Source organism: Cyprinodon tularosa, unplaced genomic scaffold (assembly GCF_016077235.1).
Source record: "Cyprinodon tularosa strain WSP-4 unplaced genomic scaffold, ASM1607723v1 ctg583, whole genome shotgun sequence".
Classification (NCBI taxonomy): domain Eukaryota; kingdom Metazoa; phylum Chordata; class Actinopteri; order Cyprinodontiformes; family Cyprinodontidae; genus Cyprinodon; species Cyprinodon tularosa.
The window spans coordinates 110,202-128,207 of NW_024039322.1; the positions used below are offsets into that span (position 1 = coordinate 110,202).

General features: G+C 37.4%; 1 protein-coding gene across 1 annotated transcript in view; it reads right to left on the minus strand.

Annotated features, from left to right (window-relative positions):
* Positions 1 to 18,006, minus strand: part of LOC119797455 (extracellular matrix protein FRAS1-like) — a gene marked incomplete at its 3' end in the record, with an annotated part of 322,128 nt that overhangs the window by 108,760 nt on the left and 195,362 nt on the right. The window contains exons 18-19 of the mRNA XM_038306524.1: positions 8,061 to 8,201; positions 940 to 1,086 (exon numbers count right to left, since the gene is read on the minus strand). Coding sequence (XP_038162452.1) covers positions 940 to 1,086; positions 8,061 to 8,201 — 288 coding nt within the window. The remainder of the gene's footprint in view (positions 1 to 939; positions 1,087 to 8,060; positions 8,202 to 18,006) is intronic.

The following is an 18,006-nucleotide window of genomic DNA, read 5'->3' on the forward strand; positions in this document are numbered from 1 at the left end:
GTGACATTACGCCTCTAAACTGATGAACTGCCGGGTGCAGCGACAGACTGTGGGGCTCTTTCTCTTCTTCCATGCCGATGCCCAACATGGATGTGATTCCAACTTGTCACCAGAGTAAAAAAACACATAATTAAACTGTTCATTAAAATCTGCAATAAATGAAAAACTAAAAGTCACAGATCTCTATGATGATTTCTGACGTTATAACATACTGATGGTTTTTTTTATTTATTAATTAGATAACTGAGTACCTGTTAGTGGGATCCACACTGTAACATGTTTTGTTGGATGAACCGGATCCCTCTGGATACCAGAACAGGACTGATATTTAAACATAAATATTTCGATGCAACATTCAGGTTTCTAAGCTGCCGGTTTGATTAAGATGCTTTTAGTTATTTACCTTGTTTTTTTTAGTTGATTGTAAGGAATTTAATCCTCACTCTATGATTTGATGCAAATGAGATCCTTTATGCTGAGGGGGATTCTTTTAATTTAAGATGTAAATGTTTCTGAAATATAATCACAAGCTCAATAACGAAACACTTTGGCAAGAGATTTAAAATAAAACCTGCCCTTCATATAAAAGTCAGACCCATCTATCAAAGGAGAGAAAGTGCTTAAAGGGATAACATACAACTTTGCAGTTCTTACCAGAAATGTGATCTTTAAAGATGAAAATATACAAAGCAATTTAAGGCTGGATTGAAAAAACAAAATATAATGAGGAAGAATGTTTACATGAAATAATGCAGGTTTCTGAAAACCTGCAGCAGAGTTGCGTGTCTGAGAGTGTCATCATGCAAAGCCCAGTGGGCAGAGAAAGGCACAATTCCTGCTAGAGTCGGATTAATTTCCCAATAGAGTCCAGAACTGTTGCACAAACAAGCTCTCCTGGCAGCATATTTCATGAAACCACAGCAATGAAAGCAGACTTACTGAGACACTCTCCACTGAAGGCGCTGAGGAAACGGCCCTCCTGGCAGCCTGTCGTGCAGTAGCCGCTCTGCAGGGAGGCCCCTGGGGGACAGGAGGTGCAGTCGGCTTGGGAGGGGCCTGAGCAGGCCAGGCAGGATGGATGACATGCTGGAGAAAAATGAGGACACAAATGTTGATGAAAATCTGCAGTGGTTCACAGGCCTGTTTCCAAAAATGAAATAGGATTAAGACGAGGGCCATTGCTCCGTGCCTGGGTCTCCAAGTCGAAGGGGAGCTTTCCAAAAGTGTTGGCTCTCTTGGATTAGTGTAGGAGCCTTGCAAATGGTGGAATATTGGTTAATATTTCCACCCTTCTCAGCTTTATTTTGATTATGCTACCTGACTTTCCTTCATTAATGTAAATATCCTGAGATCCTGATGAACTTCAATTCAATTTAAGGTTTCTTTAACACACGGCAGGTCTGGATGCTTGATTAAATTTCTTTTTTCGAAGTGTTATGACTGCGAAGAAAAGTGTTCTGTCCTTCAGTTTCTGACTATGTATATCTGAGCATGCAGATACCTCTTTGTGATTGGTGGATCCAAAAGAAGGATGGATACGGATTGACAGCCCAAGTGAAGACGACATGTAAGATGACGCCACTGCAGGCTGCAGATATCAATACTTTGAGGACTTTTTTCTGGATGAACTGCCTTTTATTTTCTCCTGTTTATTTTAGCCCAGAAATTAAGTTCCTTTTCTTTTGTTTTCTTTACTATTATATTATATATATAATATTTATCTATTATAAAGCAGGTTAGTTCTTTTCAAGCTTCGGGCAGCTTCCTTTTAATTTTGGCCTGTGGTTCAACCTGAAGTCCTCTTTAGTGTAAAACTTCAAAATGTCCTTATCGTCAGTAAACTCACTAAACTGCACTAATTGTAATGTCGCTGCCTGAGGTGTTAAAAGAATGGATCATTTTAAGTTATAGTCTAGCCACCCCTTGACAGGTCACACTGTAACAATAGTTATTCATATTAATAATCATATGTGTTGCTAATCCGTCTGAATCCTCATACAGAGAAGATTGTAGATGTCACTATTTAGAGAGAAAATTGGATTATCTGTATCACTGCTAAGATATTTAGCAATAGAGGCTGATAACATTGTGTCCAAATCATATCAAGACGAAGAAAAGGACAATAAAGTGACTTCAAACCCTCAACAAGCTCTGCACTGGTGGTTTTCGAAGTTGGTTTCTGTGGGTGAACATCTAACCCTTACGTTCTGGATGATCTAAAAGTTGTGCTCTTTCAGCTGTATGGTGCCTAGCATCAGTATCTTAATGCAAGGCGATGATGGCAACACACAGAAAGACATTACCCAAATACACAGATAACAAACCAGGTTCTTAGAAGAACAACTTTTTAAATCAACTCTCAGTCTTAGATTTATGACATTTGGATCTTAGTGGGACACATATGCCAGAACTTTATGTGAAGAATTTCCTGGTCTTTTAATGCAATTCAACCTCAACTTTTAATCGAAAGGCTTATATAAAAGTTTAAATTTAGACAACAAATATGGTGGGTTGGATTCATGAAAAGTTGTGTTATTTTTTTATTCTTTTATGCAAACATGTGTCAAAGCAGACATGATGACAGATTTATTATAAAGTGTGCAGATGATTGTTTTGCTGTCAGTCTGCCTCAGGACAACGAAAGCAACAATGGTCCAATTATTAATGACTTTATTCAACGGTGCGAGGCGATTTACCTCCGGGTTTAACACAGGAAATACGAAAGGTCTGTGTCATTGATTTTTGGAAGAACCCACACAAGCAAAATGCTGTTTTAATGAAAGGTCAGACCACTGAATTTGTCCATTCTTGTAAATACCTGGAGACTGGCATTGATGACAAATTGAACTTTGATGTCTACTGTGCAGCTGTGTGTGAAAAGGCTCATCAGTTTCTGTTCTGTTTTACAAACCTCTCCTGCACCTGTATCGACCGAACTATAATGACAGTGTTTTATCATGATATTAGTGAATATGTTTGATCTTTTCTATTGGTGTCATGGTTCAGTCACATATCTTTAAAGGACAGGAATTCCTTAAATCAGGTAGGGTAATGGTGATCTAGACTGATTGGTGAGCGATAACAGTCCCCTCTATTTAGCTACACCATGCAAGAGCAGCGGACAGATTCTTGCATTTAAAAAATGACTTATCCTTTGCATAAAGAGCTTTAGCTTTGAATCCACAGAGATTCTAATGCTTAAATCCAGAAAACAGTTATTAAAACAGTTTGTTAAATAAGATGATTAATGATTTTATCTCAATGCAAACATTCATTCCTATAATGATTTCACACTTTTATAGAGTCTGTTATATATTTTCTGTTGTGGGTTAAAGTGAAAACTTTAATGTTGCTTAACTTTCTGAGGAATTGATTGGTGCATATATACACAAATGTATATAAATTTATCTCATATTTACTCCTTTCTAATACCTTTTTTTTTTTTTTTACTTTTTTTTTTTAACTGAAATATCTATTTGTATACAATGACCCTAGAGTGGCCTTTATAGTCTGTGCTGAGTGTCTTTGCAGAGGCGGTTAGCGAAACTGCACCTGTTGACTCACCCCAAACAAGTGGGCAGTGTTTTAATAAATATAAGTGTGAAGCAACACCCACCACAAGTCTGCTTTTGAGGCAGAAGGAGTTTTTCCTGGAACCAGAAGATAGTGACATGCTTTTGACCCCAGGGTGAACCTTTTGAAACTGCTTATGCTTGTATTATGTAGATAACGTTGCTGCTACTTCCCTCGTCTTTTAGAGCAGCAATGGTCATGTAAGTATAGGGTCCTCCCAATACGAAATAAAAAGAGAGAGATAGGGGAGCATGCTTCAGAGCAGTAGGACATTGTACAGTAGCAGTCATTGAAAAGGGCCCTTCTTCCCAGTGAAACGCCAGCCGGATGGCAGCCCACTTCCCTGCAAATCCCAGCAAAATCCCCTCCAACTTCCAGCCCCTGGCCTGCTCCTGGGTGTGCATATTTTCTTACTCTGACTCCACCCTTTCAATGAATTACAGGGTCTGACCATGAGATAACGCTTCTGTCTAGATCTTAATATCCACATGACAGAAAGCATATTTTAGTACATAGATTGATGTTTAAAAAGGAATTGTAGGGGACCAGCCAAGGGCCCATCAAGGAAAGTGGGGAAATTTTGAATGGCTACTACTGTAACTGAACACGTTCTCCTCGCGAGTAAAAAGAATCTAATGTCTGTTGTCCTTCTTCCCCATATTATTTAGCGTTTGTGTGTTTAAACCTAACAGAGGGTGGCTATTTTTCTGAACCAGATGACATTCTTCCCTCAATCTATTACAAATATACCTATGGATACTGATAAATTTTTTTTATATTTAAAAATAAATAAAAAAATTGAAAAGGGAAGCAGAAGCTCACCTAAAGATCTGGTTTCACTTATTTAACCATAAAGGCTGCAAACATGGAGCTGTTCATTTCTAGTCTGGGCATGAACCGTCTTGAATTGGTATGTCATTTATTGATTTTAATTTATTTTTTTTAACAGTATCCTGTCTGGCAATGTGCCAATAACAATAATTGTCTTGATGCCAAAAAGAGCCCAACAGATTTTACTTTCACAAGTGGAGCAGTAGGGCTATTGCCATACTGCTCCACTTGTTTCATGCATATAAATTGCTTTATTATAATTATGCAGGGACTTTTATAGATCATATGGACACTGCAATGTAAGTAAAACAGAAGACGAAAAACAGAAAAAAGGAGAAAAGATTGATTTTAATTATAGTTTATTCAACTTGCCTTTGTTTATGTAAGACTGAAATGCACTTCAATCTGATCTGCTTACTTTATAGTTTTAGGTCACATGTTTTTTGTTGTTGTGATTGTTAAAACTGCCTTAGGATCGTTGTTTTATGGTTCCTAGAGGAGAAGGTAAGCTGGACATTGGGGCAGGAAAGGACCTAAAATGACTATTTTCATGAACTTGAGTCCAAGTTCTTTGCTTTGTGATCTTTTAGAAAAAAATATGATGCAAAAGAAGCCAAAAACCTTAAAAACAAACAAAAAACAAAACACCTATCTCTCTAAGATATTATCTAAATGTTCGTTAGAGTATTCCCTAATGAGCACAATAACTCTGAAGGAGACAAAGTAAGCAAACAGAACATCCTTCTTAACGATCTGTTCTTCCTCATTAGCAATTACTCACACCAAGGCTAGACTAAAAGCTGTAAGAAAGAAGCCCAACTTTAATGCAGTTTTATTTGATACTTTTCAAGATGAAAAACTAAATTGAATTTAAAACACTTGAAAGGTTGGAGCTGCTTAATGTGAGACAGGGAGGGGGTCATATTCCTGCGAGCAGGTCAGAGTCGGTAAAGCAGGCTATTATAATGAATGATAGATTACAGCAAATGGATTTTCATTAATGAGGAGGACAAACACAATGGAAAGCCATGCTGAGATCTCTCCAGTTGTTAACATTCTATTGTACTAATACAGCTGTAATCTTATTTAATGGGGTTTCTGATATTCGTCAGGAGTCACTGAGACAAAGGGGCTTCCTCATGCTGTACTTAAAATCAACTGAAAGCAGTATTTAAAAATTAGTGGTCATTCAGAAGGTACTGATAAGATCAAGCGATGGCCATGAATGTGATGTTTTAGAAACTAGATAGCTTTAGTTTCTATTGACAACAGTTCACTTTGATGTTTAGATTAATCAGATTTAGGATTCATTTAAAAAGATGCAATACCATAACTTTTTGCACTTTTCTTTGCACTGCACAAAGACAGTATGAGCTAACTCTATCTCATTAGCTAAGATGAAGGTGTCCGTGTCTACCTTCATGTAGACATCCTTGATTTGCATTAAAATGTGCTGCTGTTGGGGGCATTGCAGCTGAATAAATTAATAGATCATAAAGAATTTGATGTTAAGTCACAGAAAGATCAGTATCGGGTATTGCAGGCTAACAAAGACCTCATTGACCCACATTTCTAAGGTAAAACCTGTTCTTCTGGTTCAATTTGTATGTTTTCTAAACAAAAACAAGGCTTTGTTTGTCCACTCTTTAAAGCTTGGAACTCAACGCAAGTTTTGAATTGAAAAACCTTTCTGGATGGGAAGTGTAACATCTTCAAACTTGGAAAACTAAGTCCAGTGGATTGTTTTAACTTTTTTGTAATGACAATGACAGAAAGCAGGACAACCAATGCAGAGCTTGCTCAGCAATGGTGTCTGGAGTCTTTATGTAGGCTACATGCAGAGCAGGACAAACACTTTTTATAACCTCCAGAACAGAGTGGAAACAATTTTGCATGAGATCCGGTCCTTCGATGTCCCTAGAAATTAAACCACATTGATCTGAACTGGGCTGCACAAACAGCTTGGATTTCTGTCTGAGAAGACAGATCAGGGGTCTGTTTTGTAGCAGCAGAGAATTTTACTGTTTAAAATGAGACTACACCATTTCTACAAAGACAACAACTACTGTAGAAGAAAAAAAACAAAGGGAGACCACAGTTTTGGAAGGTGTTTTGAGGCAAAACTTTGTTTGTGTATAAATTGATAAAAAAATTATGATTATGGGTTTTAAGTAAATAGAGTTTTGTGTGCTAGAGTTTTGTGTCCTTTAAAATAAACATTAGGTCTCATAGGTATGATTGTCAGTTGATGGACCCTAAAGCCAATAGATGTTGTGACCCAACTTCAGATCCTTAATTAATCAGTATGGGTCCTAAGATCCACTTTAGAAATTAAACTGAACAACACATATTTTAACTAAATTGCTTAACGCTTTAGAAGCAGCACTTAAAAATAGAAAGAAAAAAAAAACAGCTAATTTTGTTGCTGATGCTTTTTGTAATAATAATACATTTTGGTCGGAAGCTAAACAGTTTAGAAACCTCTGCATTCTTGTAAGTTTGGAAGAAACCTGATTTGGGCATGTAGAGTTAGGCCCATGTTTGGGTTCAGAAGGGCTGCAGAAACTACCATGTTGAACAGTAGACAATAATTCAATTCAGTTCAAATCAGTTTATTTATATAGCTGCAATTCACAACACATGTCATCTCAGGGCACTTTATAATTCGCCAGATCATACAGTCAAATTGATTCAAAGTTTTCTATCTAAGAAAAACCAGTTGATTGCATTGACTCATTGACTTGAATGCAATCCCTCACACTAAGCATGCGTGTAGCGATAGTGGAGAGGAAAAACTCCCTTTTAACAGGAAGAAACCTCCAGCAGAACCAGGCTCAGTGTGAGCAGCCATCTGCACAGGCTGACTGGCCTGTTTTTTTTATATTCTTAGCACTAACGACATTAGTGCTAAGAAATTTGACCTCCACTGTGAATTCTGTGGATAGTCTGCAGCGAACATCCAGATCCGATTCGCGTGTAAATACGTGTGAATCCTTAATGTTTATTTGTAGTTCTGAAAAATTATCAGAACAATAGAGCTTTGACCGGTGGAGTAGAAACTCCATGAATCTGAAGCCTGCTGAGAACCCGTGGTCATAAAAATTGGTGACATGTTGCAGAGGATTATAAACATTTGTACTGCACCCACACACTCTTCATCTTCTTTTTTTTCATAAAACAGAGTTTTTGTTTTAGCTCACAAGAGAAAATGAACAAAACAGAAATCTAAACCCACCGTTTGCCAGAACTTAACACCCTGATAAATCTAAAACTGATAAAAAAAAAAACACTTTAAAATCTCAAATTTTTCAAAGCTCTCAAACATGAAATTGCAATTAAAAATATGAAATTGCAATCAATTTGCACTCAAATTTTTCAAGACAATTCTCACTTCGCAACAAATAATTTAAAACAGTTTCTCCATCACTGACAACAGAGAAAAGTCCAGTTTTAAAGTAAACCTGTTCCCGATTACTAAAAAAGCTTCCAACCATTGGAAAACAAGGACATCTTTAACTAAAGTGGACATCTGTGGAGTGCTTACCTTTTCAGAAAGCTGTGTCAGAGCTTAAAGTTTAAAGCTGAGGTTATAATTGAAGCCTTGGGACAGCAATGCTACAGAATTGAGTACAAAGGCACAATTATGTGTTTCTCACCTTGGCATTGGTTGTACCGGCTGAAGAAGCCCTGTGGGCATGTGGAAACACACTGACCCTCAAACAGGCTAAATGGGAAGGAACAGGACGAGCAGTTTTCTGCAGATAGACCAGTACAGCGCTGGCAAGAGGGATGACAATCTAGGAAAAAACAAAGAAAGCAGACATTTTTCAGGTTTACCACGAAAAAACAACAACATATAAACAGAAGGAAGGGTGGAATACAACTACAACAGGAGGGTAAGATAATTCTACTTAACAGTCTGTAAAACAGGGATCATTAAAACTGCATAACACACAAAATATAAAAATGTGTGTGGAAAAGAACAAGTAATCAAGAACAGATCCAGAGCTATTATCAAATTGAATCAGGAAATGGCTAAAACCAGTCAAAGCCAAATGGGGGAACGAATTCTGCATACTTTTTCACCACAGATTATGCTCACATCGAAAACCACATTAGCATCCTTCACATTCAGTTTTACCTTAAAAAAAGCAAAATTGAAACAACTTTCCTTAAAATATCTTTGTCCAAACTGTTGGACATGAGTAACAACAAAACTGCTTCAGGGTTAATGCTTTCTGAAGCCCATTAATATTAAAGGGAGCATTCAAGGACATATTTTCTGCACTAAGTGTATACTTGGAGTTCTTAGAAGAAAAATAAAGAGCATGTAATTCAGCTGTGATGAGAAAGGAGGTTACATAAATATGTACATACAATTTCTATGAGAGGTTTATATCTTTTCATCATGGCCATGTATATCCTTCTTTTGGATCTTTTAAGGATTTAATTTGAACCATTCATTTTGTAAGGCAGAATGATTATGCAACAAATAATTGCAATAGCAATATTAAAAAAACAAAAACAAGTTGCATTACTCTGTGTACAGCTACTGGATTAAGAATGGGTGAAAATTATACAAACAAATCCAGAAACGTTTGAAGCAATGTTATATTTAGTAAAGAGTCAACATGATAATTTGGATCTGGAGTATTAGTGTTTGCAGTTTGTGGAAGGCTTGGGTATTGCTATTTTTGGGGTACAGTAGTTATACTGTCCATATGAATATTTTTTTCATCTGATGGTAATATTTTATTTGAAATGTTTAGGCTTAGACATATTCAGATGATTTAACAGAAAAATCAGGAAGAAAAAATAAATAAATAAAATAAACGTCGAATCCGCTGTTTTTTTTTTTCCGATTTCATTTCAAGTGTTTGTTCTGCATCGTCCCAAACTGGAAAACAACAACAAAAATTGGTGAGAGCACAAAATGAATGTGACTGTCAGCCTTGTTATCAGTGGATGTACACTAACTTCTGACTGGAAATGCAGCTGAAAATTATTTAGTTATAGATTTTGTAACAAATTTATGTAATAAAAAAAAAACACGCTTAAAACCTGCTGTTTTAATATGATGAATCCATGTGAGGTTAAAAAGTTATATAAACCCACCCAGCCCTACGTAACAAGGTAACTGCAATGTTACTCTAAAGACCTGAACGCGCTGGTTGCGTACGACTTTTTAATCTCTTATACAATTTTGTGTGCGTCACACTGACTGCGTATAGAAAGGCTCCAACTAGGCAGGGTGGGCTGATCTGTGCTGATTTTTTTTCACTTGTGTCTCTGTACCACACAAATAAAACAATTTCCCACATATGAATTAGACAGACTACTTAAAGTTATTAAAAGTAAATAAATAAATAAAATATTGGCACATTCTATAAAGCAATGCCCTACTTAACGAGTCTGTGCAGCATCTCAAATCGGAACAGATAGAGAATGTTTATATGCCTATGATAAAAAAAAAATAATGATATCAACATCTAAACATAAAAAAGACCCAGCGATAAACATTGCGGGGCGGTTTTTATGCTGACTGAGGTAGGGAGAGGTGATTTTCACAGAAAGAGATCGGTGAAGTTTACCTGAGGTTTTCTTATTTATCATAGAGGGGAGAGAGATGCGCTTTGTTCACCTGCACTGGTGTCTTCTCATCTGTTTTTTTTTTTTTTTTTTTTTTTTTTGCAAAGCTCAAAGAGGATTACTAATTTATCCGTTTTCTCCTGAACATCCTCCTGAACTCCTATCATGGGTGAAGTATTCTATTTTTTCATGTTTCATTGATTGTTTTTGAACGAGTCTGACTACTGTCTACTGTATACGCGATGTGTGACTCAAAAACTGACACTTTCCCCATGCAATGAACAGATTTTATTTCGTATTTTCCCCCCAAGTGGATGTGTTTTATTTAACCGCTTCTCTCTTCATGTCTGACTAAAATAGACCTGGAGTCTATCTCAGTCGGAGCTATGTGAGCCCGCTTGCAAAACATTGTGTCTGTCAATGAGCACTAAACGCCATGACCTTGTCTGACATGAATTTCTGTCAGACCAGGCACAAAATCGCATTCAGTGTGTTCAGGGCTTAACTCTTTGTGCCACTCTTATGACAACTGAAATGTTTTACTGAGCTTGATTTGAATCGTCTAAATGGCAGTGAAGGAGGTTTGCCCATTCGTCTTTGCAGCAACATTTAAATTTAACCACACACATATTCTGCAGCATAACGAGCAGCCTTAAGGTCACAGCATGAGAATGAGTCTTGACCAGGTCATTCTGAAATTTGCCTGGATAATTTGTTTCTGCGTAACTGAGACGTGTTTTAGCTTAGGGTCAAAAAACGAAGGTCATACTTTCTCCTTTAAGCTTTTTATTAGGGAGCAGAAATCATGATTCCCTTCATTTTGGTGACTCATCCAAAAATGTCAAGTAGGGGTGGTGAGTTGTGGTCTGGTGTCATCCGCCTTTGGTTTATGCTTTAACACACCTTAAATAAACAGCTTAACTACCTTCCCATGATGCATTTATGTTCCTTAGAGTCCTGTTAATGACCTGATTATTTGATTCAGTTGTGTTTAAGCAAAGACACAGGTAAAATATGCAGGACTGGAGTTAAGAAACTCTGTCTTAAATCAACAAAGCAGGCCCAGACCATCACACGCCAACCACCATGTTTCCCCTTCAGTGGGAAGACTTCTTTCTCTGAAATGTTTGCTGTCTTTAGGTCCAGCAGCATACAGTTCACAAATTGTAGCCATATTTCTGTAAGTCTTGTGGATTATCAAGATGTCATTGATAAATGTGAGATACTACATGTCGTCTTGTTCTTTTGTGTCAGCAGCTGCCAATTTTCTCCCAGTCTCTTTCATATTGTTGAATTATTACCTCTCAAAATTAATGGAGGCAACTAATACCTGTAGAGCCTCTGATGTTACTGTGGGTTCTTGTTTTTCCCTTCTGGACGATTCATCAATGAGCTGCTGGAGTAATTTTGGTTGCAATTACAGTAGCCTCTGTGAAGCATCTCCGCTGAAAAGTTCTACTTAAGTAATTTGGCTCTTTTTTTTGGATTAGTTTTTCTCCTCATCTGAAGCGTTCAAGTTTTAATTTATTTTCTTTTTTATAATTTCATCTAGTTTGTAACTTTCATATCTTCTGTCTACCTATTTTTGCTATGGTCACAAACATCCCCCTCGCCCCCGTAGGGCAATATTCTCATTCATAGGACCAAATTGGTTTGGTTAGTGTTCTACCTATCCAATATGTTTTATTAGCACGTTTAAAGACAAATGGTTGAACCACAGTGCTGTAAAATAAGAGAATGAAATATTAAAATAAAAAAAGGCACACAACAACATGATGCACAAAAGCTCACACTAAAGAACAAATAACTGTGCTGTGTTGAACGGCAGGGGGGAAAATATGAGTCTTCAAAAAGAATTTAAAAGTAGACAGTGAAGAAGGAACCAAAAAACCCAGAAACAAGCTGCAGCAGTGAAGGCAATGGCCTGCAGTTTAATTGGAGAATATCTACATAAAAAAAAAAAAAAACTATATTCCCCTCAAGTATGGCTAACCATCTGCTATTTACCTGTATGATGGTCATTCCTTGCTGGCACTAAAAGAGTCATATGCACAGCTGCTTAGCCAATTATCCAAGCTGAAAGTATTAAAGCAGCAATGTGAGGCCTAGTAACCACAATCTTCAATCAGTTATTTAAAATCCAAAACACTGTTAGCTAAAGGTAACTATTTCAGACAGATAATGAAACAAATATATTGTAAAGACCTTTATTAGCAATATCTATATGTGAGTGAAACAAAATATTGACGCTTTAAATATTTCAAAAGGTTCATAGAGTAAGAATCACATCAAGGAAAAACAGAAACTCATGTTAGATAAAAAAACAGAATTATTATAAAACAACATAGTAAAAAACAAAGAATAATAATAAAACACAAAGAATAAGTTGTGTATCACTGTATGTAAAACATAGTTGAAGTCAAGCTTTTCAAAGAATGTAAAAAGTTAAAGACGCCCATTTGGCCTTTGTTTGCTTTTTGTTGTGATGCAGAGGTTTGGTTAAGATCTAGAGCAAAACTTGCAGACAAAATCTAACAAAACGCTCTTAAACCTTGAAAAACAAGGCCACCCCCGATGCCAATAACATGTTCAAATACAATAATCTTCTAACAAATAGACAACTCACTCCTGTTAAAAAATAAATATATTCAAAATGAAAAAGTGCTCTGATTTAGAGCAGAAGGTAGCAACATTTAGCTCCACTAGGGATATAAAACTCAACGCATCTGTGCTATAAGTATGTTTCCTGGTAAGGATAAAACAATAAAACTAATCTCTGTATGCAGTGGCGACTGCTTACATAAATTATTTCCTAATACATGCAGATACATACATTTTAAAAGTCCATCCATGCATCATAAACACAAAAATCTGTTGAGTTCAAGGCCCTATGCCTTCCACTAGAGAACAACCTGAGACAGCCAGCCTCAGTGGACCTTTCACGCTCTGCCACTGTGTAATATGGGTTTGGTGACCATGGATGACCGAGAGATCAGATTCTGAGTGACCGGACTCTGACAGGAGGAAGTGAAGCAGACAAAATGCGTCATAAACAAAACACAGCTGAGAAATAACAGAAGGTTCTGTTCCCCTCAATGGTCTGTTCATTAAATGTATGGAAAGTATGAAAGGTGCGCAATAACACAAAAATGCTTGATGGAAGAATAGTTAAAAACATTCATTTAGGGAAAAAATTTAACATATTAACCACTGATTTGGTAATATTTACAGAATTTACATCCATATAAAATGGAGAATACTGCTTTTTAAAATGTATTTTTAGAATAAAGTTATCTGACTACAATCTTTTAGTCAGTACTCTAGGTAAATCTAGATATATAATATATAATTATATATTATATATCTATATAATTGGTTTGCTTTTTAGAGTACATTACCATAGTAACTAGTCTTGCTAAGAAGGAATCCAGCTTCATGGTACTGGAAAGTTAGAGTTAAACCGGAAGTTTTCTCACTGAGCCATTAATCCTGCTCTGTGGTACAGGCTTCTGCTGTCATGATCTTTGCACTGATCGCTGGATTTGGCTCGTTTCTCCCATCTGCTTAGCTCCGCCCAGCGCTCACTGTCAATCATCGGATCCACCTGTTCCTGTTTTCTATTTAAGTTCCCTGTTCCCAGCCATCTGTGCCAGATTATTTGAGTTGACTGTGAGAGTTTTCTAGCAATCTGTGAGTTTCTGATTAAATGAACCTGCCTAGTTTCTGTCCCTCGACTTCTGAGTCTGTTCTGCCTCTTTTCTGCTCTGTTTGCCTGATCTGTTTCCGGACTGTTACCATGATTCTGCCTGTTAACGACCTTGGACCTGTCTTCTGACCCCGGCTTGGAAATCTCATCGGCGCCTCTTCGGACTTCTGATCCTCTGGCCTGGAAACCTGTTCCTGCTGCGACTCTGCCTTCGGATTATCCCTCCGGATTATTCTGCTCCTCTGCGTGCTCTGGTTTCTGCTCGTCTCCGCTCTGCTTCTCTCCTGGAACTTTGGTAGCCGTTTCCATCGGAAACTACAGACAAACAATCCCTTCGGACTTCAATCCATCTTCTTGGCAGGGACTGAACTCAACCAGGTTAGTGACTCACGCACGCTGAATTGTCTGCTTGAATTCTGGATCCTATATTCTGAGCTTCTGACATCTGCCCTCTTGGCCTGGAATTGCCCACCCCAGCTTAAGAACCTCCAATACTTAATTAAGGCGGAGAGACATGTCAAGATTAAATATAAGAATCTACAGATTTGTTTTGCTTCATTTGAGAAACTTTCCTCAATGTTTAATTTGTTGCTTTTTTAAATACAAAAGATGATAAACCTTTGAGCTTTTTATACTTTAAAGCTGTACCCTTTCTGCAATATTCACCCGACACACATCAGCAGCACCAAAACTGGCCTTTCTTCCTCACATCCTTTGATGTCTGCTTTGGCAGCATGAAGACAAATAGCTGAACAACACTATCAGCTCAGGCAGCCAGGCCAAGTCACAGACTGACTGGTTCACGCTGCTGATGGTGGTAGGAACTGCAGACAAAAGGCCTGTCAACAAGAGGCTGGAAGCCCAGGAATTGTGTGCATGCACAAGTACACAACTGCCGCTCTCTTTACGGTATATTTGCCCTGAAGTATTTATGTTTACTATCAGGCCTTTCCTGGGTTCTTTTAGAGTGCTGTCAGCATCACCGCAGAATTGTGTACAAAACACAGGGAGGAATCTGGCAAGAGCAGATGGGTAATCTAACTGCGCAAAGGCAATAATTTGTGTGTATTTGTGCAAAAATATTTACCTCATGGGAGTCGATCAGTGTCAACGCAAGGACTTTTTCAAAGTTACAGACTTCGAGGCTGAAATGTCACAGTGACATCCAATCAACACCCACCTTTCATCTCTCTTCCACTTTAAACATGTCAGAACAATGAGCTCTACGCCCACAGACATGGCTGCGGTTCTATCAAGATGCATAGAACCGGTAGAAAAAGAAAACCTCCCTTTAAATACTCTCAGAGAAGCAGATCTACAGTTAAACATGTTTCATTATTAAGCAAAGAGAATGAGAATGATGTGAGGCTTCTTACTTGTTTATTGCAGCTTGGATATCTAATTTGTTACACAGCAAAGAGCGTATATTGATTCCTGTAGCACCCAAATTCACTGATAGGGACCTTCTCATCACATATTATGTGTTGCAGCAGCTCCCAGAATCAGATTCATTACTTTACTTTGTGCTGATAGGGTCATAATTTGAGGTGGGCGCAGTCGATGAGGTTTTGATTTAGTTTGGGGTTGTGAGTGCTCCTTAATGCTCTCCATAAATGATCCTCCTGGTACAGTGCAGGGCTCATCATCATACAAAAGAGATCTGCATGCTGCACGACAAGAGCACAGGTGGAGGGTTGTTTTTCAGTCCTCTAAAGCATCTGGAGAGTCATTCACATCGATTCACTGAGTTAGGGAATTCTAAAAACCTGGCTTGTTTTTTTTTTTAAGGCACAAAATTTATGGGAGCAGGGATAAAAGAAAGTGTAGTGATTTTATTCTGGGGAAACAGCACGCGGAAATCTAGTGAACATATCTGTGCAATATGGTATTCCAGTGACCATTTTTTCATTCTGTTGTTTCTTTATTTTGTCAAATAGTTGAGGAAGAAATTAACTATCCATCATTGCATTTAATTTAAAACAACAACAGATGTTCTTCGGGTGCTGCAAAAACAGCTTAAACATATATTTGTTATTAAACTTCTATTGAATAACAAACGCTGGTTTATTTTAGGCCAAAGCTGCTAAGAGACAAGGCAGAAGTCACCTACAGCTTCCAGTCAGAGGTTTCAGACCAATAGACTGGGTCAGATTTGCGTTTTGGTTCAGTCTATAGATCTATCCCTGCTTTGGGATCATTTCCCTATTTGATTCTCCAGTTTGGTCCAAGCTCCAGCTGTTGGACAGATGGACTTACCTGCAACTAGAATTCTTTTGCATACAAGTTCATAGTCGCCTCAATAACTGAAAGGTTTTGTGGTCCTGTGACTTTGATACCATCTCATATCATCAGCCCTCCAACACTGTATTAAACAGTTGGTTTGATGTGTTTTCATGATGTATAGGCTTTATTTGTTTTACTCTTAACATGATGCTGTAAAGTATGGTCATAGTTTTCCGCCTTTAATTTCACCATAGGAGCTTTGTAGAGACCTTGTGCCTTATCCCTCTTCTTCAAACACCTTTATCCTGCATAAAAAGGCTTGTACAGCCTAAGCCAGGGTTTTGCACAGTTCGAATTGGGACTGAATTTGCTGGGATGTCAGTTTTGAAAAGACTGGCGGCTATCATAATTTTTTTCCACTTGTCAATAATCTTTCCCTCAGTAGACTAATTAACTTTGGACTGTTTGGGAGTTGCCTTAATGACCCTTTCCAGATATTTCAGCAGTAACAGCCTTTTCTCTAAAGTCACTGCTGTCTTACCTTCTTGGCACTGTGTTAATACACAAATGCACTGTAGTTGCACTGCAACAAACTGGCAAATCTCCTGTACTAGATTAACACTTTGCTGCAGCCTGTACCTCCAAAATTACTTTAAAAAAGCAGGTAAGTACTTTATTTTTTCAATGGCTTGAATTGTATTCCCTCAAAGTCAACTTTAAGAATTCAGTGCAGTATTTCATTATAGAATTTTTATTAGACTACATCTGAAACAAAAACAAAGAAATAAGATACACAGAGGAGAAGGAGGTTGAGCCAGTACTTGATAAGCAGTTTGAAGATTAATAATAAAGATATAAAGTAATAAAATATTGGAGGCTCCTCAGTAACATGGCAAGCTGCTTAAATTATCCAAGTTATTGGAGATCCATAACAGCATCCAAACGCAAGACTTTTTTTTGTTGCTATTAATTGATATGAGATGCTATATTTTGACGAGCACATAAACATTTTATTCCATAAAGGGAGATGCTTCTTTGTATTCATGGATGAATAGCCACATTTTAACAGCAGGGTGCAACAAAATGGAAGGTTTATTTTGCAATAAAAATGAATGGCATCTTTATGAATTCTGCAGATAGGTATTAATTTATGGCTAACCTTGTTTCTTAAGACAATAAGAGAAAAACACATCTTGTGTGCAGTGGTATACTGGTGCAGAAGTACAAAATACATTTATGTGTTGTTCTAGATACATCTGTTTAGATTGAATTTTTGTTTAGTGACATTGGACTGAATTATAGGATTGCTGATTTTATGCTACTGTGTTGGATCTTGAGTGCTCTATTACTGTGCCTTTAATATTGTTATTTAAGACTGGATGGGTTGCTCTTTAAATGAAGCTTTTTAAGTCTGTGGCAAATGGCCAACAAACTGACTCTGAAACAGTTATCCTGGTCTTTGTTGGAACTCTGCAGCATTACTGTGATTCCTTGTACCATGGAGTTAGTAAAACCTGCCCCTACTGTGCCTTCGGCTGTTGTGAAACACTACTGCATGTATTTTAACAGAAACACTGAAAAAAAGAGTGTATAAGTCCTATTTTGTCCATTCTGCACCTGCCCAACTTACAGAACATTTTAAAACTTTTCTCAAATTTGTTTTGAAGTCTCTAAGTTGTCTTACCCTCTTAATTTCTCTCTGAGACCCCGCACCTGCATCACCTTATTTTGATTTCTTTCTTGATTTCAGCCTGGCTTTTATTTGATTTGTCTTTAACAATGGCGTCTTTATCGGACCTTTCCAATTAATATCAATTTCATAAAAAATGAAGGATGGTTTTACACTCATGTTCCTTGAGCTTGGTGTTCACCTTCAATCTCTTTTATCTGGTCTCATATGCTGCTATTTGTATTATCCGTCTCTTTAAGTTCTAATCAAATTTCCCTCCTTGGCCACCACCAGGGAGGTTGGCTACAGTCCCATGGATCTTAAATTAGTGGGAATAAAATTGTGTAAATGTTCTCCCAGAAACATCAAGCTGCTTGGAGAAGGCCTTATAGTCGTTACTTTTAACATGCTTGTC